At 37.0% G+C, this 26,191-nt stretch overlaps 1 protein-coding gene across 1 annotated transcript; it reads left to right on the top strand.

Moving 5' to 3' along the window:
• The first annotated feature begins 23,579 nt into the window (after positions 1–23,579).
• Izumo3 (IZUMO family member 3) lies at positions 23,580–25,862 on the top strand. The gene is made up of 7 exons (XM_052175574.1): positions 23,580–23,811; positions 23,952–24,026; positions 24,179–24,268; positions 24,467–24,484; positions 24,870–24,950; positions 25,345–25,435; positions 25,658–25,862. Exons 1-7 carry the CDS (start codon positions 23,580–23,582, stop codon positions 25,860–25,862), a joined length of 792 nt encoding a protein of 263 aa, XP_052031534.1.
• Positions 25,863–26,191: the final 329 nt, after the last annotated feature.

Here is a 26,191-nt window from a genome sequence, read left to right as displayed (position 1 = left end):
CAGACCACATTTTCTAGCTTTTCTAATAACCATTTTTCTTTCAAGCATAAGGATAAAGACTGTGTCACTCACAAATAAAGTGGCTTTCCACCTCTGAGAACTCTTTCTTGTCCTGTGTCAGTGTGCGTATTCCTTTATTTTATAGTAAATAACAGTCAAGAACTACTACTATCTACTATACTCCAAGCACTGGGGTGAACAATTAAGAAAATCACCTCATCTTAGCAGCATCTTTGTGTCTCAATTAGTATTGGAAGTCCCATAGATGTTGAATGACTGCCAAGCTCTATATATCTGAAAGCAATTGAACTTAAACTCTCCATCCAATTGTGTTGGACTCCAGAGTTTACGCTGCCAATAGCTTTGCTATACTCCTGTTTTCAGCTACGTATTATAATTTCCTATTTACTTTCCTGTTTCCATTGAATGGCATACATTCAAGCTTATGAACAGTGCCTTATTTTGATTCCTCACCATCTTGACAATTACTTTGTCCAATAGGTAATCATTAAAATGCATGGAGTAGAAAAGTAAATGAATTATTTATGGCTCATTCCTTGAGATACCTATTGCTTCAACTATTTCATTACCAAATGCCAAAGGGAAGTAGTGAGGACAAATGAGAAATAACCCAGATGAAGGCAGCAACATCCATTATCTAGACTCACATATGGAAGGCAGAGTTTTACACTTTCATTTTGCCTATCACTCGTTAACTACATGTTGACATATTAGCACAATGCCTCAAATTTTGAAATTATTCTTTACAATTATCATTCGCAAATCCTGTTTAGCCTCCATTCACAACTGTTTAGTGTTCTTAAAACCTCAAAATACTCACCTAAGCCTACTGGTGCATAACAGACTATATTCTATGCTAGCTCCAAGCTATAATATAACCTAGAACAGTGGCTTGTTCACAAATAATTTCTGAACAGAAGAAAAGCATTCCTAAAAGGATATCATTTTTTTCCAAATTTTCTGTGATTTTGGGATGAAATATTAGAGCATGTACCATTAGAGTTAAAGCAAGAAATTGAGCAGTCATATATATATATTCTAACCACCATATGCAATGCTCAAATCTCTTCATTAAGAATTAGATAAACATCACTAAAATATACTTTTGATTTTTAGTGTGCAATTTGTTTTTGGAATTTCATATATTTATATTAAAATATAGAGTTTGTGCTTAGCAAATTGTAAAGTTTTTTAATAAAGTTCCTAAGTAGAATATTAGGAACACTTAGAAAGTTGTGCAGACATGATCTGTATGATCTTAGACATGCTGTTTTGTTCATGCAAGCATGTTGACATTTTTCTATTTCAAGAGAAAATAAGGCTTCTGTAGGGCATGTAGGTCTGGAATTTACTTACTTGTTATTGTTGTTTACTACTAAGTGCTTACAAAATATCTAGGACATAGTAGGTATTATGCATATTGGTGAATAATGGATGTGTGCATTTTGAGAATACATTTTGAAAATTAGAGGTGAAAGTAAATTATCTTTGAAAGGACTGAAAATACAAATTTTAAAGGACTAAAGAATGAAAGCAATTATTCACATCAGGACATGGAGTCTTTGTACATGTACAAAGCCCATGTACAATGCTAGCCATCCCCTATCATTCACACACCTTTCCCCATCCCTTCCCTCCTCTTCCTCCCCTCTCTCAACCATTCTCTTTACAGTTCCAGTATACAATATTGTTCTTCAAAATACTCATTTCTTTATGTACTTTCACTGTGGTGTGATGGGGTCATTATCAGAGTTCTACCCAAACACTACTGACCCTAAATTCCAGCACTCCTAGACCATCAGATTCATATATAGCTAAAGAATTTTTAACATCTTTGCAATTAGGCATAAAGCTCAGTATAGCCAAGGATAGTTCATAATAACAAAAGTGTGTCAAATGTGTAGTATAATTTCAAGAAAAATTACAAAGTACCATTGTATTAGTTTGGGTTCTCTAGAGTCACAGAATGTATGGGCAGTCTCTATATAGTTAGGGAATTTGTCGATGACTTACAGTCTATAGTCCAATTCCCCCAAAATGGGCAGCAGCAGCAGCCGTAGATGAAAGTCCAAGGATCTAGCAGTTCCTCAGTCCCACGAGGCAAGCAGGCAAGGAAGAGTGAGTAAATCTTCCTTCTTCCAATGTCCTTATATATCTCCAGCAGAGGGTGTAGCCCAGATTAAAGGCTGTAGGTCTCCAACAGAGGGTGTGGCCCAGATTACTGGCATGTGGATCTCCAGCAGAGGGTGTGGCCCAGATTAAAGGCATGTGCCTCCATGCCTTTAATCCCAGATGATCTTGAACTCTGAAATCTCCTTGTCTTAATCTTCTGAAATTCATAGCCACTATACTTCAAGATCTCCATGCCAAGATCCAGGTCAGAAACTTATATCTCTGAGCCTCCAGATTAGGATCATAGGTGAGTCTTCGAATTCTAGATTGTAGTTCATTCCAGATATAGTCAAGTTGATAACCAGGAATAGCCACTACAACCATCATCAGCTTTTTTTTCAATTTTGTAAATATGAGACATAAAAAGATTAATTATAAGTATAATCAAGTCTTACACCAAGCTTATTATTCACATTCTTGATAAAAATGTCTGATTTTATTACTTGTGTTTATCATCATATTGAGACAACATGTCTTTCTGTGATTCAAGCTGGCATTGAAACTATGTTCCTCTGTATCAGGATTCTCATAATAGAGGTTATAAGTATGTCCTACTTACTGTACCTGGTCCTCAGTTATCAATTTTATAGTGACTGAATTATATATCTTACCTATACCTGTTCTTTCTTTGTGAATTATCATCTACTAGTAAACATTAGAAAATAAAATAGAAAACAACATTACTCCTTCTCCATCTATTTAAACAGCTGTATTCTATAGAGACATTTCCCCCTTATTCCTTTAGATAAATTGTTAAGAAAAAACATAAAAAAAATTATAGTCCAGAAGTAATTTATAAACAATCTGATGTGTGCCACTTCCAATATAACTGTCTCTTTCATCTTGGGATCACACAGAAGCTTAATGATTTCTCTAACACACCTTAACTCAGTTAAATATTTTCCAGATTTATACTTAAGTAATAGTTTCATACACGTCTTTGTTAAAATAAGACTCCCAGAGACTGAACCATCAACCAAGGGGCATACACGGTTCCAGCCAAAAATGTGGCAGAGGAAGGCCTTGTTGGGCATCAGTAGGAGGAGTGGTCCTTGGTCAGATAAAGGCTCAACAGAGGCCTGAACAAAGGGAAACCGAGGGGCAGGAAGGAGGGAGTATATTGGGTGGAGAGACATGTATGTGGAAGCAGGGGGAAGGAGGAAGGGGAGGGGTTGGGGGTCTTAGGGAAGGGAGAATATCAGGAAAGGTTTTACCATTGGTCATGTAAATGAAGATGATATTCACTAAAAAAATAAAATTTAAAAATATATATACTTAGGTCATATCAGTGATCCCATCCTTCCCAAGCCTCAGATCAAAGTCTGGCCTCTGGTTCTAACACTCCATTAAATTGGTACAAGTTTGAGTCTAACCAAATTTTCAGGTCCTTGTTTTAATTATGCTTTCTATTGTTGAGGGACTTGTACATACTTATTTTTCTGCATGGAAACTTTTGTTAATATTCTCTACTGTCATTAACTACTACTCATTGTTCAGATGTCAGTTGAAATTTATATCTAAAAGGACACCTTTTCAGCCTATAGTATCATGCAAGTAGGTTTAGGTGTCTTATAAAACCCACTCTGTTCTTAATCTGTAGAAGCTTCCTTTGTTTTAATCATTCATTTCCTTGTATAAATTACATTGATGTTTCCCCTGAACCTCATTAAACTAAATGAATGTTGTTAGACCAATGAATGAGATAAATGTAGTAATGTGCACTTTTTACTATAAATTTCATTACTCTATTACTATATTATATTTAGTTTAAAAAATATGCTGTTAAAATGACCCAAACTTTCAACATCATATCATTTTAATTAGAAAAGGAAAAGGCATTGTATACTTCTATAAATGTCTATAGGAAAATTTGGAGTATACAAACTATGTTTTACTGTTTCTATACTTAATGGGGATGGCATTAGCTGAAATACCCAACAAAGTAAAGAGAGAACCTGTAGAGAACATATGCAGAGGTTAATCAAGGGCCCCAGTTGAGGGATGGGGCCACACACCCACTCATCTGAATTGCTCCTGTCTAAAGGAAATGCAGGGACAAAGAGTGGAGTAGAGACTGAAGGACAGGCCATCCAGAGACTGTTTCCCTTAGGGATCCATCCCATCCAGACACCAAACCCAAACACTATTTCAAATGCCAAGAAATGCTTGCTGAAAGGAGCCTGCTATAGCTGTCCCCTGAGAGGTTCTGACAGAACCTGACCAATACAGATGCAGATGCTCACAGACAACCATGGGACTAAGCATGGGAACCACAATGGAGGAGTTAGGGGAAGAACTGAAGGAGCTGAAGGGGCTTTCAACCTAATAGGAAGAACAAAAGTATCAAACAACCAGACTAACTATAGCACCCAGGGACTAAACCACCATCCAAAGAGTACACATGGAGAGACCCATGGATCCAGCTGCATATGTAGCAGAGGATGACCTTATCTGGCATAAATAAGAAGGGAGGCCCTTAGTTCTGTGAAGGTTCAATGTTCCAGTATGGAAGAATGCTAGGGTGGTGAGGTGGGAGTGGGAGGGTAATTAGATGTGGAAACACCGTCATGGAAGCAGGGGGAAGAGAGGATGTGATAGGGGGATTGTATTGGTGAAACCAGAAAAGGGGATAACATTAGAAATGTAAATAAATGAAATAATCAATTTAAAAAAAAGAATGGACAGTTATATTTTCTTCTCCCATAAAGTCACTGTCCTTGTGTTACCTCAGATCACACAATCTGTCCCATAGACATGGCTTGAGGTATAAGGAAATTATATTATTAAAGTTAGCTACTTTAAATTCATTTACACAAAATTATTTTCTATGGATTAAAGAGCCACAGGTTAATGTTAACTAATATGACATGATGAACAGTGTTGTTTCCTTTCCATGAAAAGAAGAAATATGATAACAGTGTGGAGAGGTGGAAGGCAGTTGACAGAGTTGCTCTGAATCTGAGCTTTGCCCTGCATCAGATTTATGACACAGGCAAATCTGAACTTCTCTACAAATACAGAGATCATAGGTACTGCAGGAAATCAGGAAGAAAATAGCATTAAATGTAAGACTTTTTATTGCAAAAGTTTTAAATAACCAATGAATTCCATGGTTTTGTTATCCTTAACGACACAATAAAGATAAATCAAAAAATGATAAGAACACCAAGTGGATTACTTTTCTTCTTTCCTTTTTTCTCTTTCTTTCTTTCTTTCTTTTTTCTTTCTTTCTTTCTCTCTCTCTCTCATTCTTTCTCTTTTTCTTTTTGTTGAGGCTTCGATACCCACTTTCACCATAAACTTTTTGAAAATGTTAATAAATGATATGACTTTTGTCTCTATTAAGTGTTCTTCCTGGAGAATATTGCATTCTAAAATAAGCTGAAGTTTTTGGTATAATCTCTTAAATATACAAAATTATGTGCCATCTACTATAGTCAGACAGTTAATATGAACCAGATATTTTTACCATATTATATAAGTCAAAGGTATGTAAATACTAAGTAGTACTTCACCAAAGAAGACATCCATTCAAATATAATATTATATAAATGCCATTCCTTAATGTGAACTTATTGTAAATTTTTGTATGATGAAATTCAAGTTTTCTCTTCTAGACAGACTAATTGAAAGTTGGAAGCAAAATTATCAAATCTACTATAAAGATATAGTTCAATATAGTTCACACAAGAGGTAGCTGAAATCTAGCAAGCTTTTGTGTGTAGGGGTGACATGAGCAAAGTTATCTTTGTTGTAGAATATATATTCCATAAGGTATATACCCAGGAGTGGTATGTACTCAGACTTTGCTATATGGCAGATAAGCTCCCAATGTTTAAAAAGACTTCAGGTTCCTCTCCAAATTGGCTTCACTAGTTTACACTCCCAACAGCAGAATAAGAGATTTCTCTTTTCCCATAAACGGATGCCAACATTTCTTATTATTTATTTTCTTTATGGTGGATTTTCTGGCCAGGGTCAGGTAGAAACTTAAAGTAGTTTTCATTAGCTTAGAGAAACACTATACCCAGATATGTAACCACTGGATAGCCCAGTAGTTACATGGGGGGTGTGGGGGTGGGGGTGGAGCAACCTCATAGAATCAGGGAGAGAGAAGATGGAATAGGGATTTTCTGGAGGGGAACCCAGGAAAGGGGATAACATTTGAAATGCAAGTAAATAAAATATCCAATAGAATAAAGAAAGAGAAAAGAAAGAAAGAAAAAGAGAGTTGTAGGGTACTGTTGTGGGCAGGAGGGAAATGGAAGACGGCAGAAGGCAGAGAGACGTAGAACAAAGACCATTGTTATTAATAAGAAATGTATTAAAAACAAAACAACAAAAAAACTATTACAAGGAACAGGTGTAGAACTTACAATGCATGACTTCACAGCTAAAAATAATCTTATTTGTGCTCTATGGTCACATATCCCTTTGTTCAGAAAAGTTAGAACTCTGAGCATCATTAATGCTAAGTAAATATTTCATGAGGCAGTGGATGAAGAGGAAGGCGGTGTAAATTAAATGCCATAATGTTCTCTACTATAAGAAAACTAGGCTAAATTTGCTTAGTTTGTCCTCAGAGGGTACTTATTTCTTTCCAAAACCCTAAAATTGAGAATTGAAGTAAGTTTCTCATTTTAATGGGGTGTGATCATGCAGCTCAATTATGTCCATATTAATATCTTATATAATAGTGGGGTTGAGTGTAGCCTGCTAAAAAAATTTAGGACATTTTGTAAGTCAGGTATTAGCACATTGATAAACACTGTTGGGAATATTTTAGGAAGACAGTTACTGATCTTGGGCTAAGCTCTCACAATAGGGAGTTAAAAGCAAAAACATAGGAGGAGTTTGTTGAGGATAAATAGACTGGGAGTGTGATTTAAGTGGAGTCCCCTGGAATTATGTTTATAGGGACAAAAGAAAAAAATTGTACTTTGTAGAATATATAAAAAGCTAATTGGGCTAAAAAGGAGGAGAACAGCAAGAGAATTGAGGGAAGAAAATGAATATTTCTCGATTGGAAAAGGTAGGCAACTTCTACCAGATGCTGTGGAGCCAGTAAAGTAAGATAAAACATTAGACTTTGTTGCAAAGATACTTTCATCTTGTAATATCTCCTACCTTATATATCATAAAGCATGAATATAATATTTCTTTTGAGATTAATCTCCACAATTCTAATGCTTGCACATGATAGAAAACTGATACCATCATTGAAAGTGAGGAAGTTAAGCCATGAAGACACCCAGTGAGGTGCAAAGCATCTTGAGGTCACTAAATGTGAGTGAAGGAAGTCGACTTTGTCCATAGAAATAACTGACATTTACTAAATCCTCTCACTTAAGAAATATCAGAAAAAAATTTCAAGATACATGCTTACCACCAACATGCCTGTTGTTCTGTGACAATTTCCATAGAAAATAGACAATTATTTACTTGCTCCTCTGTCATCTAACCAAATCTAAACATGACTTTCTGTCCAAGATGTCAGGCTCCTCAATCAATTTATCTTTATGTTGGAAGTAAACTGAAACCTGCATTGATACATGTAGATGCTGAGGCCCAATTCACTTGTCTATAGAACATATGAATTGAACTAAATTCATTGCCCTCATGGGAAACAAGTTTTAATATTTTTTTCCTTTTCTTGGTTTTAATTGCTCAGTAAACAGATACCACAAGCTTTCCCGGGGAAGCACAATAAGAAGGAAATTACATGTTGATCTTAAGAAGAGTCTATAACTCATCTAACATATCAGGAGTATATTATGTTCTTTACTAAGATATCTTGTCAGCCTGGAGCATTATGTACCACAGGTCTAAACCCTTAACTAATTTTCTCAATAATTACACAAGAAAATTATTTATACAGCCATCAGCCTTTAAAAGTAGACCAGTGGTCTGCCAGCCCACCGGTCTCGGGGCCGGTGTCCTGCCCAGGAAGCTGTGGAAGGAGAGAAGCCCCGCTGCCATACTCGCTGCCTGCCGGGACACAAAAGGATCACTAGGTACTGTATCACGCTGAGCTTTAGATTTCTGGTGGTGCAAACCCCCAGGGGTTTGCCTGCACTCAGGAACTGAGCACATAGGTGGTTCATCTGCAAGCCAGTCCATCACAGGACCTGTGTCCTATGTGAGAATCAACAGGGGAGTGACCCCCACCACATTTTCTTCCCTCCATAATAGAGCAGACAGAGAACACCTGGTTGATCTTGACAACCTAACTATAACATTGCTTGAGGCAAGACTGAGAAGGGCTCCAAAGGCACAAAAGAGGAAGCCAGCATATCAGTAATCTGTGCCAGAAGAAATCCAGTCATCCAGTGTTGCACAGATAACCTTAAAGATCCACAGTAGGTTGAAGCACCAGCCAGTGACAATAAGACCATCTAACTCCTGGGAGAACCAGATGGCTAAAGGCAAATGTAGGAACGTTACTAATGGAAACCAAGGCATTATGGCAGCATCTGAACCCAATTCTCCAACATTAGCAAGTCCTGGATACCCCAACACACCAGAAAAACAATATTTGGATTTAAAATCACTGGTCATGATTCTAGTACAGGAACACATGAAGGACATACTTAAAGAAATTCAGGAGAAAATGGAACAAAAATTAGAAGCCCTTACAAGGGAAACACAAAAATCATTGAAAGAAATTCAGGAGAATACAAAAACCAATAAGGAAGAAACGCAAAAACCACTTAAAGAAATACAGGAGAACCTTGATCAACAGGCAGAAGTCATGAAAGAGGAAACACAAAAATCGCTTAAAGAATTAGAGAAAAACACAAACAAGCAAATGACAGAACTGAGCAAAACTTTCCAGGATCTAAAAACAGAAGTAGAAACAACTAAGAAAGCACAAAGGGAGACAACTTTGGAGATAAAAAACCTTGGGAAGAAATCAGGGACCATAGACACAAATATCAACAACAGAATACAAGAGATAGAAGAAAGAATCTCAGATGCCGAAGATACCATAGAAACCATGGACTCAACAGTTAAAGAAATGCAAAATGCAAAAAGCTTGTAACCCAAAGTATCCAGGAAATCCAGGACACAATAAGAAAGCCAAATCTAAGGATTATAGGTATTGATGAGAGTGAAGATTTACAACTTAAAGGGCCAGCAAATATCTTCAACAAAAATTATGGAAGAAAACTTCCCTAACCTAAAGAGAGAGATGTCCATGAATATACAAGAAGCCTACAGAACTCCAAACAGACTGGACCAGAACAGAAATACCTCCCATCACATAATAATCAAAACCCCAAATGTACTAAACAAAGAAAGAATACTTAGGGCAGTAAGAGAAAAAGGGCAAGTACCATATAAAGGAAGACCTACAAGAATTACACCAGATTTCTCACCAGAGACCATGAAAGCTAGAAGATCCTGGGCGGAGCTCATGCAGACTCTAAGAGAACACAAATGCCAGCAGAGACTACTATACCCAGCGAAACTCTCAATTACTATAGATGGAGAAACCAAGATATTCCATGACAAAACCAAATTTACACAATATCTTTCTACAAACCCAGCCCTACAAAGGATAATAGGGGGAAAACACCATTACAATGAGGGAAACTATACCCTGGAAAGAGCAGGATACTAAGCTTCTTTCATCAAACCCAAAGAAGATAACCACACACATATAAAATTAAGATCAAAAAGGATAGGAAGCAATAACCACTACTCCTTGGTATCTCTTAACATCAATGTACTCAATTCCCCAATAAAAAGACATAGACTAACAGACTGGTTACATAAACAGGATCCTACATTTTGCTGCATACAGGAACCACATCTCAATGTCAAAGACAAAAACTACCTTAGAGTAAAAGGCTGGAAGACAATTCTACAAGCAAATGGTCCCAGGAAACAATCCGGAGTTGCCATTCTAATTTCAGGTAAAACTGACTTTCAACCTAATGTCATCAAAAGAGACATGGAACGTCACTATTTGCTGGTCAAATGAAAAATCCAACAAGAAGAACTCTCAATCCTGAACATCTATGTCCTCAAAACAAGGGCGCCCTCATTCATAAAAGAAACTTTACTAAAGCTCAAAGTACACTTTGCACCTAACACAATAATTGTGGGTGACTTCAACACTCCACTCTCACCAATGGACCGATCAGGAAAACAGAAACTAAACAGGGAGTCAATGAAACTAATTGAAGCTTTGAACCAATTGGAGTTAACAGATACATATAGAACTTTTTATCCCAAAGCAAAAGAATATACCGTTTTCTCAGCACCTCATGGTACCTTCTCCAAAATGGTTCATATAGTTGGTCACAAGACAGACCTCAACAAATATAAGAAGATTGAAATAATCCCATGCCTCCTATCAGATCACTATGGAGTAAAAGTGGTCTTTAGTAACAGTAAAAACAACAGAAAGCCCACATACACATGGAAACTGAACAATACTCTACTCAATGATACCTTGGTCAAGGAAGAAATAAAGAAAGAAATCAAAGATTTCTTAGAATTTAATGAAAATGAAGGCACAACATACCCAAATCTATGGGACACAATGAAAGCAGTGCTAAGAGGAAAACTCATAGCTTTGAGTGCCTCCAAAAAGAAATTCGAGAGAACTTACACTAGAAGATTAATGGAACAACTGAAAACCCTAGAACAAGTAGAAGCTAATTCACCCAGGAGGAGAAGAAGACAGGAAATCTTCAAATTCAGGGTTGAAATCAACCAAGTACAAACCAAGAGAACCATACAAAGAATCAACAGGACCAAAAGCTGGTTATTTGAAAAAATCAACAAGATAGATAAACCCTTAGCCAGACTAACCAAAGGGCACAGAGAAAGTATCCAAATTAACAAAATTAGAAATGAAAATGGAGATATTACAACAGAAACCGAGGAAATTCAAAAAAATCATCAGATCCTACTACAAAAACCTGTACTCAACACAACTGGAGAATCTGGAGGAAATGGACATTTTTTTTAGACAGATACCAATTACCAAAATTAAACCAGGATCAAATAGAATATCTAAACAGACCCATAACCCCTAAAGAAATAGAAGGGGTCATAGATAGGCTTCCAACCAAAAAAAAGCACAGGACCAGATGGTTTCACTGCAGAATTCTATCAGACCTTCAAAGAAAACTTAACACCAATACTCTTCAAACTTTTCCACCAAATAGAAACAGAAGGAACACTACCCAACTCCTTCTTCGAAGCCACTATTACGCTGATACCAAAACCACACAAAGATCCAACTAAGAAAGAGAATTTCAGGCCAATTTCCCTTATGAATATCGATGCAAAAATGCTAAATAAAACCCTTGCCCACCGAATCCAAGAACACATAAAAACAATCATCCACCATGATCAAGTAGGCTTCATCCCAGGGATGCAGGGATGGTTCAATATAAGGAAATCCATAAATGCTATCCACTACATAAACAAACTCAAAGGAAAAAACCACATGATCATTTCATTAGATGCTGAAAAAGCATTTGACAAAATGCAGCATCCTTTCATGCTAAAAGTCTTGGAAAGGACAGGAATTCAAGGCCCATATCTAAACATAGTAAAAGCAATATAGAGCAAACCGGTAGCCAACATCAAACTAAATGGAGAGAAACTTGAAGCAATCCCAATAAAATCAGGGGCTAGACAAGGCTGCACCCTCTCTCCATATCTTTTCAATATAGTTCTTGAAGTCCTGGCTAGAGCAATTAGACAACATAAGGAAGTCAAAGGGATAAAAATTGGAAAGGAAGAAGTCAAACTATCACTATTTGCAGATGATATGATAGTATACATATGTGACCCTAAAAACTCTACGAGAGAACTCCTACAGCTGATAAACAACTTCAGCAAAGTGGCTGGCTACAAAATCAACGCAAGTAAATCAGTAGCCTTTCTATATTCGAAGGATAAGCAGACTGAGAAAGAAATTAGGGAAATGACCCCCTTGAAAATAGCTACAAACAGCATAAAGTATCTTGGGGTGACTCTAACCAAACCAGTGAAAGACCTATATGACAAGAACTTCAGATCTCTGAAGAAGGAAATCGAAGAAGATCTCAGAAAATAGAAAAATCTTCCATGCTCGTGGATTGGCAGGATTAATATAGTTAAAATGGCCATCTTGCCAAAGGCAATCTACAGATTCAATGCTATTCCCATTAAAATCCCAACCCAGTTCTTCATAGAGCTAGAAAGAACAATTCTCAAATTCATCTGGAATAACAAAAAACCCAAGATAGCTAAAACTATTCTCAACAGTAAAAGAACTTCAGGGGGATTCAATATCCCAGACTGTAAACTCTATTGCAGAGCAATAGTGATAAAAAACTGCATGGTATTGGTACAATATCAGGCAAGCGGATCAATAGAATAGGATTGAAGACACAGAAATGAATCAACACACCTATGGTCACTTGGTCTTCGACAAAGGAGCTGAAAGCATCCAGTGGAAAAAAGATAGTCTTTTCAACAAATGGTGCTGGTTCAATTGGGGGTCAGCATGCAGAAGAATGTGCATCGATCCATTCTTATCTCCTTGTACCAAGCTCAACTCCAAGTGGATCAAGGACCTCCACATAAAACCTGACACACTGAAACTAATCGAAAAGAAACTGGGGAAGATCCTGGAGGACATAGGCACAGGGGGAAAGTTCCTGAATAGAACACCAATAGCTTATGCTCTAAGATCAAGAATTGACAAATGGGACCTCATAAAACTACAAAGTTTCTGTAAGGCAAAGGACACCGTCAAAAGGACAAATCGTCAACGAACAGACTGGGAAAGGATCTTCACCAACCCTAAATCCGACAGAAGGCTAATATCTAATATATACAAAGAACTCAAGAAAGTAGAACCCAGAGAACCAAATAACCCCATTAAAAAGTGGGGTACGGAGCTAAACAAATAATTTTCACATGAAGAACTTTGGAGAGCTGAGAAACAACTTAAGAAATGTTCAACATCATTAATCATTAAGGAAATGCAAATCAAAACAGCCCTGAGATTTCACCTCATACCAGTCAGAATGGCTAAGGTCAAAAACTCAGGAGACAGCAGGTGTTGGCAAGGATGTGGAGAAAGAGGAACACTCCTCTCCACTGCTAGTGGGATTGCAAGATGGTGCAACCACTTTGGAAGTCAGTCTGGCGGTTCCTCAGAAAACTGGGCATGTCACTTCCTGAGGACCCTGTTATACCACTACTGGGTATATATCCAGAGGATTCTTCAGCATGCAATAAGGACACATGCTCCACTATGTTCATAGCAGCCCTATTTGTAGTAGCCAGAAGCTGGAAAGAACCTAGGTGTCCTTCAAGGGAGGAATGGATACAAAAAATGTGGTATATTTACACAATGGAGTACTATTCAGCCATTAGAAACAATGAATTCACGAAATTCTTAGACAAATGGATGGAGCTGGAGAACATTATACTAAGTGAGGTAACCCAGTCTCAAAAGATCAATCATGGTATGCACTCACTGATAAGTGGATATTAGCCTAGAAACTTTGAATACCCAGGACATAACCCACAAATTCAATGTTGTCCACAAAGAATGGAGGAGTGGCCCCGGTTCTGGAAAGACTCAGTGCAAGAGTATAGGGGAATTCCAGAACAGGGAAGTGGGAAGAGGTGGATGGAAGAATAGGGGGATGGAAAAGGGCTTATGGAACTTGCGGGGAGTGGGGACCCAGAAAAGGGAAAATCTTTTGCAATGTAAATAAAAAATATATCAATAAAAATAAATAAATAAATAAATAAATAAATAAAAGTAGACCAGTGAACCTTAATTAAAAATTCATATATTAAATATATCACTGAAATGTTAGAATTCGTTAGCTCATTGTTAAATCACTAAAAATTTTACTTCAATTTAAGATGATGTGGTTGATCATTTATCTTTATTACAGAAGTTTTCATTTGCTCACATTGTTATTTTGAATATTTCTATTTAAAGCTCGTTGTCAAATTAGTTAGCAATTCATACAGAATGAGCAATGTGACTTCACAAATTTTACTACTGCAATGCCCAGTGAATTCTAGTGCACTATTACCAACTTTGCTGCAGTCAATCTTATAATTGGAGTTGCTGGATAGGTCAATGCTACATTTTGTTTAACTGTCTAACCTTTGCCGTTATGGCAACACATGCCATCCACAATTAAACTGCTTCTTCAAAGTTATCAAGCCCCCATGCTCCTGTCCACCAGATCAACCCTGAGAAGCAGAATTATATATTCAAATGTGTCGATCCCTCTCTTCCTATTCCCAGTATACACATACGTTTTTATAACCTCAATTACCATTTAGAATCCACAAAGAACTATGTAAATTCAAAATATTCTACCTTCAAGGAATAATAGACACTGGCTCTAAAACATTGTTGGGTAACTGCATGTTGTGGAAGCTCTGGAGTTGCAGCTGGGTTTTGGAGAACTATATCTAGTGGCTCCCACAAATTACAGCATCAAAACCTTTTCCCCATTGACTGCCTCCTCTTATCTGTGCTTGTCTTTTGACAGTTGACGCTAGAAGTGGTCATACATCTAAATTGTTTATTCAATTGCTGAATGGGTTATAAGAAACCATCATTATTTAGAGTGTTTTTGACTTTTCTGTTTTAAAATATAACTTCTGTGGTTAGTTGAAGCTATTGTTATAATGGAACTAAGTAAATGGCTATGTTAACTCAGACAGAGCTCAGAGAACGTGGTGGAGTAGCTGGCAGAAGATCTGGAGAAGTGGAGTTGTATTCCATCCCCACTGGAAGAACAAGAGTGTCTGGCCTGACCACCCACTTCTCCAAGAGACTAAACTACCAACTAAAAACAAAAGATACCATCTTGTCAACAAATGTTGCTGGTTCAACTGGCGGTCAGCATGTAGAAGAATGCAAATTGATCCATCTTACCTCCTGTACAAAGCTCAAGTCCAAGTAGATCAAGGACATCCACACAAAACCAGACATTGAAACTAATAGAAAAGAGACTGGGAAGAGCCTGGAACACATGGGCACAAGGGAAAAATTCCTGAACAGAAATCCAATAGCTTATGCTCTAGAATCAAGAACTGACAAATGAGATCTCATAAAACTACAAAGCTTCTGTAAGGTAAAGGACACTGTTACTAAGACAAAACAGCAACCTACAGATTGGGAAAAGATTTTTTTACCAGTCCTACATCCAATAGAGGGCTAATTATGCAAAGAACTCAAGAAGTTAGACTCCAGAAAACCAATTTAAAAATGGGCTTCAGAGCTAAAGAAATGATTCTCATCTGAGGAATCTTGAATGGCCTAGAAACAGCTAAAGGAATGTTCAGTTTCCTTAATTATCAGGGAAATGGAAATCAGAATGACCCTGAGATTCCACTTACACCAATCAGAATCACTAAGATCAAAAACTCAGGTGTCAGCAGATGCTGGGGAGGATTTGGAGAAAGAGAACACTCCACCAAAGCCCAAAACACTGTTGCCAAGATGTGCTTTCAGACAGGAGCTTGGTGTGGTTGTACTGAGAGGCGCTACCAGCACCTGACTAAAACAGATGCAGATACTCACAGCTAACAGTTGAACTGAGCCTTGGATACCAAAGGAAGAGTTAGGTGAAGGGCTGAAGGAGATTGCAACTCCTTAGGAAGAACAACAGTATCAATTAAACAGACCCCTTAGAATTCTCAGGGACTAAACCATCAGCCAAAGAATATACAGGGGCCAGTCATGGCTCCTGCTGTGTATGCAACAGAGGACCTTCTCAGTGGGATGGGTGGTGTTTGGTCCTATGGAGGTTTGACGCACAGAGAAGGGGGATGGTTAGAGTGATGAGGCAGGAGTAGGTCGGTGGGTTTGGGAGCACCCTCTTAGAGCCAAAAGGGAGGGGAAATACGGTGGGGAATTCATGGAGGGAAGACTGGAAAAGGGAATAACATTAAATTTTTAAACAAAAAATGATTAAGAAAAAATAAGATAAAATAAAGGGGAGTAACTAAAATAAACATGAATCCATAAAAGTAGTGTGTGTGTGTGTGTGTACACATGCAAGTGCATGCATGATTAGTGGGTGTGTGGATGGTATGTGCACATAGACTATGTACACATACCCATGCTTGTATATGAAGGTCAGAAGAAGACATCAAGACTTTCATTTTATCCTTTTCTGCATTATTCCTATTAGATGGGTCCCTTAGTAAAAGGTATGGCCCAGCCATCCTTCTGTTTCTATTCCATTCCACCCATAGGGAACTACAGTTAGGGGAGAAGGCCGTAACTATATATGGCCTTTTATGTGAGTTCTGGTGATTTGACTCAGGTCCTCATTCTTTTGTAACAAGATCTCCTCTTATCCTCTGAAACATTTCCCAACCCCAATTTACCATTGCAACATGCATTTCACTACCTTTTATATACAACTGTTTCACAGTTTTGTTTTCAGAGACTAGCCTCAGTGATATTAGAGGAAAACCAAGAATGCCCAGGTAAAACTCTCATCCACTCATCCTCAGGCGCTGCTTCAGCACCTGAAAGTCACTGTTGATTAACTTTAGAGTGTGCCTATTTGGGAAAGATTTAAAACAAGATAAAAATATTGCAATAAGACAACATACCCTTTTTTATTTCTTTATATGACATTTTGAAAATGTTAAAATAGCAACTCAATTGTTTTCTCCCTAGCGTCTATGTTTCTTTGTGGACTGCGTGGAGATTAATAGCGGCCCACAATAATCTGTTGTCTTTTGTTGGGGGAAAACCTATGCTGCTGTTTCTGGAAAGAAATAATTGGTATGTAGCTTATAGAGTCAACGGCTGAATTTAATGGAGCATAAAGGGGTGTATCTCTTACGAAGGAGGCATATTATCCGTTTAAACAGCTTTCAGTCTTGCACATAAATTAGACCTTCGACAAGCTTTGGAAAAAGGGAAACCACACAGCAGTGAATTAACATGCATGCATAATCTTAACAAAGAAACTGTCTCTTTTTAAAAGAAGAGAAAGATCCAGTGTCTCTGATACAGTTGGAAATCTGAAATTAATTATTGACTTTTCCATATTGTTTGCAGCCACTTTGTTTGCCCATTTATTGTAGAATGTATATATGGTAATTGTTTTACGGGAGCTCATAAAATTGAAACTGCAAATGAGATAGTGTATGAGCAATTTATTGCTTATGCCCTTCAGACTCAGAACCTAACTTGGCATAAAAGAAAAGTGGTCAATGCATGTCTTTTCAAGGTCTTTTGTGAATGGAGAAGAGAGAAAATATTTGAGAGTTTTTTCACAGTGAAATTCTCAAATAGCTGCAATTGAAAACCATTTCGTATTTTTATGTAAACTATTCACCATTTAAAAACTGATTTATAGTGATAACTAAAATTTACCTGGGTGGACATGTTTATGCTAGGAATCACAGAATAATTTGTGGATTACATTACTCAAAAAAGTCCTATTTACTATAGATAATACAATAGTTCCCATACTCTTGAAATCACACACACACACACACACTTAGAAACACACAAACTTAAATTGTTTTAAAAGCAAACTTAAACAAGAGTTAATAAGATGAAGACTCAAGTAATCCTCCTCTCTCTGAGAACCCTCTTTCAACAAAGACCAAAGCATAAGTATGACCTTTAACCTTCTGAAATTCTAAGGCTCCTGTTATAATTGTTAACAATTAAATCTAGTGGTTCGTCTCACCAACATCTGTTTTCCTCTTAACTGAATCATCACAGCCTCATCATGGCTCTTTAACATTAACCATTTGTGGGCAGTGGTGGCGCACACCTTTAATCCCAGCACTTGGGAGGCAGAGGCAGGCAGATTTCTGAGTTCGAGGGCAGCCTGGACTACAGAGTGAGTTCCAGGACAGCCAGGGCTACATAGAGAAACCCTGTCTCGAAAAAACAAAAAAACAAACAAAAAACAAAAAACAAACAAAAAAAACCCCAAAAAAACCCAAAAAAAACAAAAAACAAAAAAAAACAAAAAAATTCCCCATTTCCTTTTTATTTCTTGACATTTTTATTTCTCCCAATTTTCACAGATTTATCAATACATCTTAATCATTATCTACCCCACTGTCCTCAACTTCTATCATTTTCCACTCAGCACATCCTCCTCTCAACTTCACAACCCTTTTGAAAAGGTATCTATATTATAATGTATAAATTTATTCAATGTATTTAGATCTTTTTAATAACTCTTTTACACCCCTATGTCCCTCTAACAACTAAATATCTTGCTTTTTTTCCATAAATCATTGAGCATAATTAGAGTTTCCAGCATGTATGTGGGTATAAGGCCATTCACTAGAGAATGCATAATCTACTAGAGGCCACACACATGAAGAAAATACTCTTTCCTAATGTAGTGTAGCTCTCATCTAATGCATGTGTTCGTGTGGGCCCTTCCCATCCTTAGTTAACTGTAGACTGGCTTGATCTTGTTCAGTTCTTCTGTAGGCAGTCACAGATTCTGTTAGTTCATGACTACTATGATTCTGTATTTCCAGAAAACACTATTTCACAGCAGATCTCTCTAACCTCTCTGCCTCTTACACTCTTACTAATTTCTCTTCCTTGATGATCTGTGAAACTTGGGTGTATGATATAACACCTCACTTGTGGCTGTGACATCTACAATCACTTTTATTTGTACTTTGACTGGTTTTGAATCTCTGCCATAGTCACAGTCCACTGCATTAGAAAATTTCTTTGGTAAGGGCTGTGTCCACATTAACCTACAGGAATAAGAACAACTATTGAAAAGGAAGTTTGATTCTCAGCCCTCATAGCAAAATAGCGTTAGGATGTTAGTCTCCTTAGATGGGAGCTTTTAGACAGGTTCAACGTACTAGGTACGATATCATCCCTTTGGGGATTTCAATTATGATGCACAGGCTCATGAATATGTAGCCATATACTCAGACATGGGCCATATCCCAAAGAAAAGTGGTCCTTTCTTCTCCCAGAAGCAATTAACCAGTAAATAGATCCTCACCTAAAGAAGAAGCCTCTTGAGAATTATGTTAGAATTTTAACTGGTATGATCTTCTGCAAATCTGTTAGAGATAACTAAAGATGCTCTAATTTTATCTGTGCAGCAGACAAGTCATATCCAGAAGACATCATTACATAATACTCATCTACATCCTCCAGGTTTTAGAGTCTTTCTGCCCCCATTACCTTTGATATTTCATGGGCGTTTGGATGAGGTGGGGACACAAGAAGACCATTTCTAAAAGTACTATTACATGTAATTATCAAGGAAACTAACAACAAAATGGCTTTCCTTTATCAGAAGGACCATTTCTTTGGGTCTCCATTCTTGCTAACTTGAGGCACTAGTTAACTTGAAGCATCTAGACTCAAAATGACTAGGAAGCATTTGGGTATTTAGTGAAGATTATTAATTTGAAAACAGGCAAATTGAAGTTATACTCCCAAATACCTCGCCCCAATATGTGATTTTCTACATATCCCATAGTTTCTCAGAGTATCAAAGTCATATTTTGTAAAATGAACAAAGTAATGCCTTAAATATAATTATCAATATGTTTCATATTAACCAGTCATCTCATGCTCACACTTCCCCTCAGGTATATCTCTCCATATATGAGTATCTTGAATCAATAGCTCATGTACCTTCTCACTGTTTTCTGTAGTCTTTCTAGAACATTTTCCTTTCTAGGGGCCTCACTTAGAGACACTGCAACTTAAGTTCTAATTCTTCTCTTATTTCCCATTATTTCTTTTCTCTATCTAAATAGCACCAACATTTCTTTTAGTTCATATATGATGGAAGGAGCATTGTCAGAGACATATATTTTTCTATGACTTTCAGGCTATCCACAACAATTAATACATTAGAACAGAGTAGCAATGGATAGTTGTAGAGACAATCAAAAAATTTTACCTGTGAAGTATCCGGCACACAGTAGCTATTTTAATACATCATATGTTTACAATAGAAAGGTAGTTTATAATATAGATAATATAATGATTTTAATCCCATATTGTAATCAGGATATGGCTAATGCAAAGGTGATTTGGGAGCTGGAGAGATGACTCAATAGATAAAAGTGCTTACTGTTCTTAGAAAATGAATTTGTTTCTCAGCATCCATGTAACAGGTCATAACTTCTTGAGAGTACAGTTCCAAAGAATCTGATGGTCTCTTTTGACCGTCTTCTGATCTACATGTCCTCCAGCATAAGTATTATATATGTGTGTGTGTATATGTATATATATATATATATATATATATATATATATATAATATACTCATGCTGGTAAACACACATACACATAAAAAATTTAAAAAATCTAAAAGAGGAATCTACATTACTTATCATACTTTTAAGGGTCTTGTAAATATAAGAATAGAAAACAATGCAGTAGATTCCACTGTCAGCTCTGTGACTTACATTTATCATTAAAAGAAATTTATATAACAGCTCATAGTTTTTTAAAAAAAAATTTTGTTTGTTTGTTTGTTTATTGGTTTTTCAAGACAGAGTTTCTCTGTGTTGTCTTGGCTGTCCTGGAACTCACTCTGTAGACCAGGCTGTTCTCAAACTCAGAACGCTACTTGCCTCTGCCTCCCAAGTGCTAGGATTAAAGGCATGCACCACCACTGCACGGATCATAGTTTTTTTGTTTTGTTTTGTTTTGTTTTTTATGAAATGTGTTCTTCAAATTGTAAAACTTTAAAGCATTAAATACTTTGTAACACACATCAACTGCTATAAACAACTGCTCTGAATGAGAAGTTCTAATCATTACTGTTACAGCTCATAAACAAATATCCACCAAGCTCCATGTAAAAGTCACAAGGTAGTAAATAAATTCTTGTTATAATATAGAGGCGTACATTAGTTTTTATTTGGTATTCCTGTTTCAGCCAATACAGCATAAATCTGGCTAATCTAAAACTCTGTACAAATGATAAACTATTGTTTCTTTCATGCCAATCCAAACTAATATTAACATAATCAATCTAGAATTTGAGCTTAAGCACTTTCATTACAGTCACAAGTATTATTATTTTAATCAACTAATGTGCTCATTATGTTATTAATTAATTTCTAAACAACTCCTTTTTACAAAGTTCAAGTGTTTTATATTTATGAAACTCTAAGAACTCTTCCGAGATAATTATTTTTATATATGCAACAGCAGGGTATTCTCATAGCTGGCTTCAAGGCCACAAATATTCTTTTTCCAATTATTTATTTATTTATTTATTTATTTATTTATTTATTTATTCCTGCATTCATTCATTCACTTTACATCTCGATCACAGCCTACTTCCTCACAGCCTTCCGTCATATATCCTCTTTCTAACTCCACCACACCTACTCCTGAGAAAAGGTGGAGGCCTCCCTGGGTATCACTCTACCCTGGAGCATCAAGCCACTTGAGAATGAGGCTCCTCCTCTCATATTGAGACCAGACAAGGCAGCCTAGTTAAAGGAAAGGGAGCAAAGGACAGGCAACAGATTTAGGGAGAATCTCTCCCACTCTACCACCACTCCAGTTGTTGGGTAGCAGCATGATGACCAAGCTGCACATTTGCTCCATATGTGTTGGGGGCCTAAGTCCAACTAATGCTTGTTCTTTTGTTGGTGGTTCAGTCTCTGGGAGCCCCAAATTGTCTGGGTTAGTTGACTCTGCTGGTCTTTTTAAAGTGTTATTGGAAGAGTTTCATCCCTTTGTTTCATGTCTAGTTGCTTTATTTCTCTAGCAGAAGTATCAATAATGGTGTCAAAGACCATCTGGTCCACAAAACTAACCATGTTCCTTGTATGTCCCTCTATAGAATACCAAGTTGCATATCTGTTACATATTCCAAAATTTGTTTTGTAGACATTGTTTAATCCCATTAGTTCCCTTGGTTTCAGACCTTAACAACTCTTCATATAATCCTTTAGAAATGAGATTGTCTAGCCAAAAAATGTAAAATCAAAAAAATGTTATTTTCAGAGAATAATAAAATAATTTGAGCTAGATTTTATGTCCTGAAATTTCAAATTCCAGCAAATTATTGTGTTTTATTCCAAAATATGGGTACTGTGAGACAATAGAGTATACAGGATTTGGAGTCAAATGGACCTTATTATGAACCCTCCCCATTACCAGTAAATTATATTGCAAAGAATATTTCTACACTTCTGATCCTGAGATTCTTCTCTAAGAAAATGATGATGGCAGTTTACAGAAGCAATGCTCTGTCATGAGGACCTATGATCATCTTTCTGAAGGCCTAATATATTACTTGTACACATGGTAAATGTAAAATGTAGTTCTTTTAATTTCCTTTACAAAACCCACTCTTGCCTACATGGTATCATAGCTACAAATTTTATTACCAGCCATTTCTGCTTTCTAGGAGGTAACAGCTACATAAACAGTACATAAATAAAATACATAACCCACCCTCTTAGAAAAAAATCTCCCTTAATTACTACAAACAACTAAGATCATTTTTTTTAATCAGAGACCTCATAAAGTGAAATATAAGTTGACTTGTCTGTGATCTATGTAAGTGGTCCAAGACAACAGCCCATAACTGTATTTACATTTTTACCCTTGAAATATGGTAGCATCAGTATTTCAGACTATATCTGCTCAGGTACCCTAAATATGATTTGATTCCCAATTATTGCTGTATATTTCACATCTCGTATATATAGATCAAATTGCCAGGTCCACTAAAATATAAAATGTTTTCAAAAATGGCTGAAGGAATAATTCTACAAAACATGTATTCTAAAAGTTTATATATTATAGGAAAGTTTTTACAGAAATTAAATTACGGAACATTTATCAACTATAACTGTTTATAAATATTCATTCCTTAAATTAAAATAACATGGTTAGGCAAAAAGGAAATGAGACCCAAACCACTCAAATATTCTTGGTGTATCTTACCTCCTCGACATTAAATATGGGTTGACGGCTCAGGTCTTATGAGATCCCATCCATCACCCATGCCTCTTACTATGTTACAAGAGTGAACAGATTGAATGAGTCTTACAGAAGGAGAGCTAAAGCAGTCTTCTCTTGATATCTCCCAGCACAGAACTCTGCTTGTATGAGCTCAAGGCTTTTCTCTCTGTGTTCTACACTCAGAACTCAGGTAACTGCTCCCCAGCCAGCAGTCCCCTCTCTCTGGAATGAAGGACAAAAGTCAGAAAACTACTGAAGATCCTTAGGGAAATGAGATTCCCTAAAATGTGGATGGAAAGGGAGGGAAAAATGAACTCAGAATATCCAAGACAATGATCTCCTTCCTGGATTTTTGAAGAAGAGGGAACTAAGTGAACCAGTTGCCAAGACAACCTCTGTTGGGGAGAAGGGTCAGGGCAAGGAAATGGGAGACCTATGGATACTTCTGTTTCTATCTCTGTCCCTAGCGGCCTTTCATGGGGCCAAAGGCTGTTTGGAGTGTGACCCCAAATTTACAGAGGATGTTAGGACCTTGTTGGGAAATCTGGTACCTCTAGAAGTTCCTGAGAGAAATCAACTGCTGGACAGGCAGCATAAGGAGATAACCCATCTAAGCTCCAAGGTCTCCCACAAGGATAAGATGCTTCGGTTGCTGGGTGAGGGAAGCTAGAGTCCTGACAGTTCGCGAGGTTAAAGGGGGAAGGGAGGTATGGGAGAAAATAAGTGGGTCCGATCTATGCACTTCAAATATGTGATTACTTCCTACCCCATACGTACCTTTCTCCTTCCTATGTAGCTGTTCGAAATGTTGTCAAATTGAGAGCATGGCTGAAGGATGAATTTTATAGACTGGGCAATGAAACATGGAAAGGTAAGGCAATATCTCACTGTCAAGGCTTTTATGAAGTAAACAGGTAAAGAGCTCTGACGAAATTTGACAAGGGAGTAGAAAAGCGATATAACTAGACGTAAATTCTGACCTAATCACACTGATTGCTGGTTTCACTTCCATTTCTCTTTAAGGAGTCTTTATCATTCAAGGCAAGCTTCTGGAGATCCGCCAAAACTTGGAGAAAAAACTGACACAAATACTAAAGAACTTCTCTGAAGTTGGTAATGAGACATTTCTACCTAAACAACACTGAAATTATCTCAGAGAACAGGAACTATGGGGTGAGAAGGGGAATGAGCATCCAGGTCAAACGGGTTTAGCAGTAGTGAGACGTGAACAGACAGCAGGGGTAAAATGGGTATTGATGTGGCACAGTGAGGGCGAGTCTAATACATCAGGTCTTTCTCATTCTCTTTTAGCTTGTTCAGAAGATTGCAGTGAGTACAGTACATGGGACGCCTAGAGGTTTCAGCCCATCTCCTTTCTCTGTTTGCTCTTTTTGTTCTACTAGATATACCTTGAACCCAATTTTTAGAGCTGTAGAGGAAATATCAATAACATCTGATGGCAAGACTAAGCACATGCAATTTTTACATACCCCCACACTTTGAAGAGATGCTAACCCATTGCTCCAACATGAGCTATGACCTCACTGTTCCACTTGATCTAAAGCCAAATATTTATAACTTTGAATTTTAACAATTTTGATTACTAGAGAAATGTAACTTAAGAGTCCTGAAAATGCCCAAGATCTAATCTATATTCATGAGCTAAGGAAAACCTTTGCCATGACCCTCTCATGATTATATGTTTCTTTTCTAGTTGTAATTGAAGGTCCTGTCCTTGATTGTTGGACCTGTCTTCGGATGACCACTCGGTGTTTCAGAGGAGACTATTGTCAAGGTGAGATGGGTGGCGGCAGGCCTCAATGAATTAGATGTTTCACTATCTTTATTTTGAGTCCTTTAATAAAGCTTATAGTAATGCTAAAAAAAAAAAAAAAAAAAAAAAAAAAAAAAAAAAAAAAGAAGCAAAGCTAAAATAAAATGCTGTGTAAAGGATATATCAACATAAGTAACTTAGAGTAAAGCCAGCAGAGTAAGTAAGAATAAATACGGCTGGACTTCAGATTCCGCTGCAGGAGTTGTTAAGCTTAAAGGTCAGCAAGTAGAAAATTTTTGGAGGGATCTAAAACAAGGAATCATGCAATAGTGATATCTGTTCGGTGGAAAGCGCCACAGTAACAATTCCTCTCCTCATTGCAAACACATTTTATCTATTTCCTTTTTTCTTCCAGATGAGGATCCAAAAGAGGCAGAGAATCGAGAGATTTCGCTCTATCTGATACTTATAGTAGAAGCTGTCATCTTGGCAAGTGCTGTGCTACTGTGAGTTTCCCCCCTCCAAGCATTACTTTGCAAAAGACATTGTGATTGTCTAAATTCCCTTCTCCTTCCTGGAAAGGAGGAATGGAAAAAAGCACACCAGCTGGATGGGAATGAGAAATGGAATACAAGAGTAATCCAGAAGTAAAAGAAAATAACTACATAATTGTTTTTAAAACTAGTGCATTTCAGCATGAATTATGGAACGTCCTCTCTCTCCTCCAGATACCATGTTTGTGTCTCACATCGGAGGAAAATGAAGGTAATACGAAGGACATTAAAGATATTTTTGGAGAAGAAACTAGAAGAATTAGTGGAGATGATATATAAAGATGATGAGGAAAACGAATTGGAGTTCGGGAAATCAAATTCACAGTCTCTGTCAGGAGAGCCTACAAATGCTGAGTCTGAAATGCAAACTGGGACTTGAGTTCCTTAGAGGTCAGAAAATCACAGCATCTTAAAAACTGGAATATAACTTAGGGTTTCTCCAGTGAACATCCTTACTGACGTCCTGAGACAACAGACAGAATGAGAGGGAAAAAGATTTACCTTGAGCTATACAGAAAGAAAACTGCTATGCTGCAATACACACAGGAAACACACACCATGTGATAATAAAAAATGTATTGTTACTCTCACAAATGGTAGTAATAAGGCCACCTTCCATGTTTATAAATCTGAATTTTATTTCTGTTATTTTTCCATATGTACATTCAGGATTATTGTAGATGATTTCCTAGATAACAGATATTGAAT

Source organism: Apodemus sylvaticus, chromosome 3, assembly GCF_947179515.1.
Source record: "Apodemus sylvaticus chromosome 3, mApoSyl1.1, whole genome shotgun sequence".
Classification (NCBI taxonomy): Eukaryota; Metazoa; Chordata; class Mammalia; order Rodentia; family Muridae; genus Apodemus; species Apodemus sylvaticus.
This window is presented reverse-complemented; position numbering and strand designations above follow the sequence as displayed.

What these genes read in the sequence shown, in the direction of transcription:
- Izumo3 (XM_052175574.1), top strand. Translation starts at nt 23,580, where the DNA reads ATGGGAGACCTATGGATACTTCTGTTTCTATCTCTGTCCCTAGCGGCC. An exon ending in CAGAGGAGACTATTGTCAAG is followed by an intron (nt 24,951 to 25,344) that starts GTGAGATGGGTG and finishes TTTTTCTTCCAG; the next exon opens with ATGAGGATCCAAAAGAGGCA. An exon ending in TTGGCAAGTGCTGTGCTACT is followed by an intron (nt 25,436 to 25,657) that starts GTGAGTTTCCCC and finishes TCTCTCCTCCAG; the next exon opens with ATACCATGTTTGTGTCTCAC.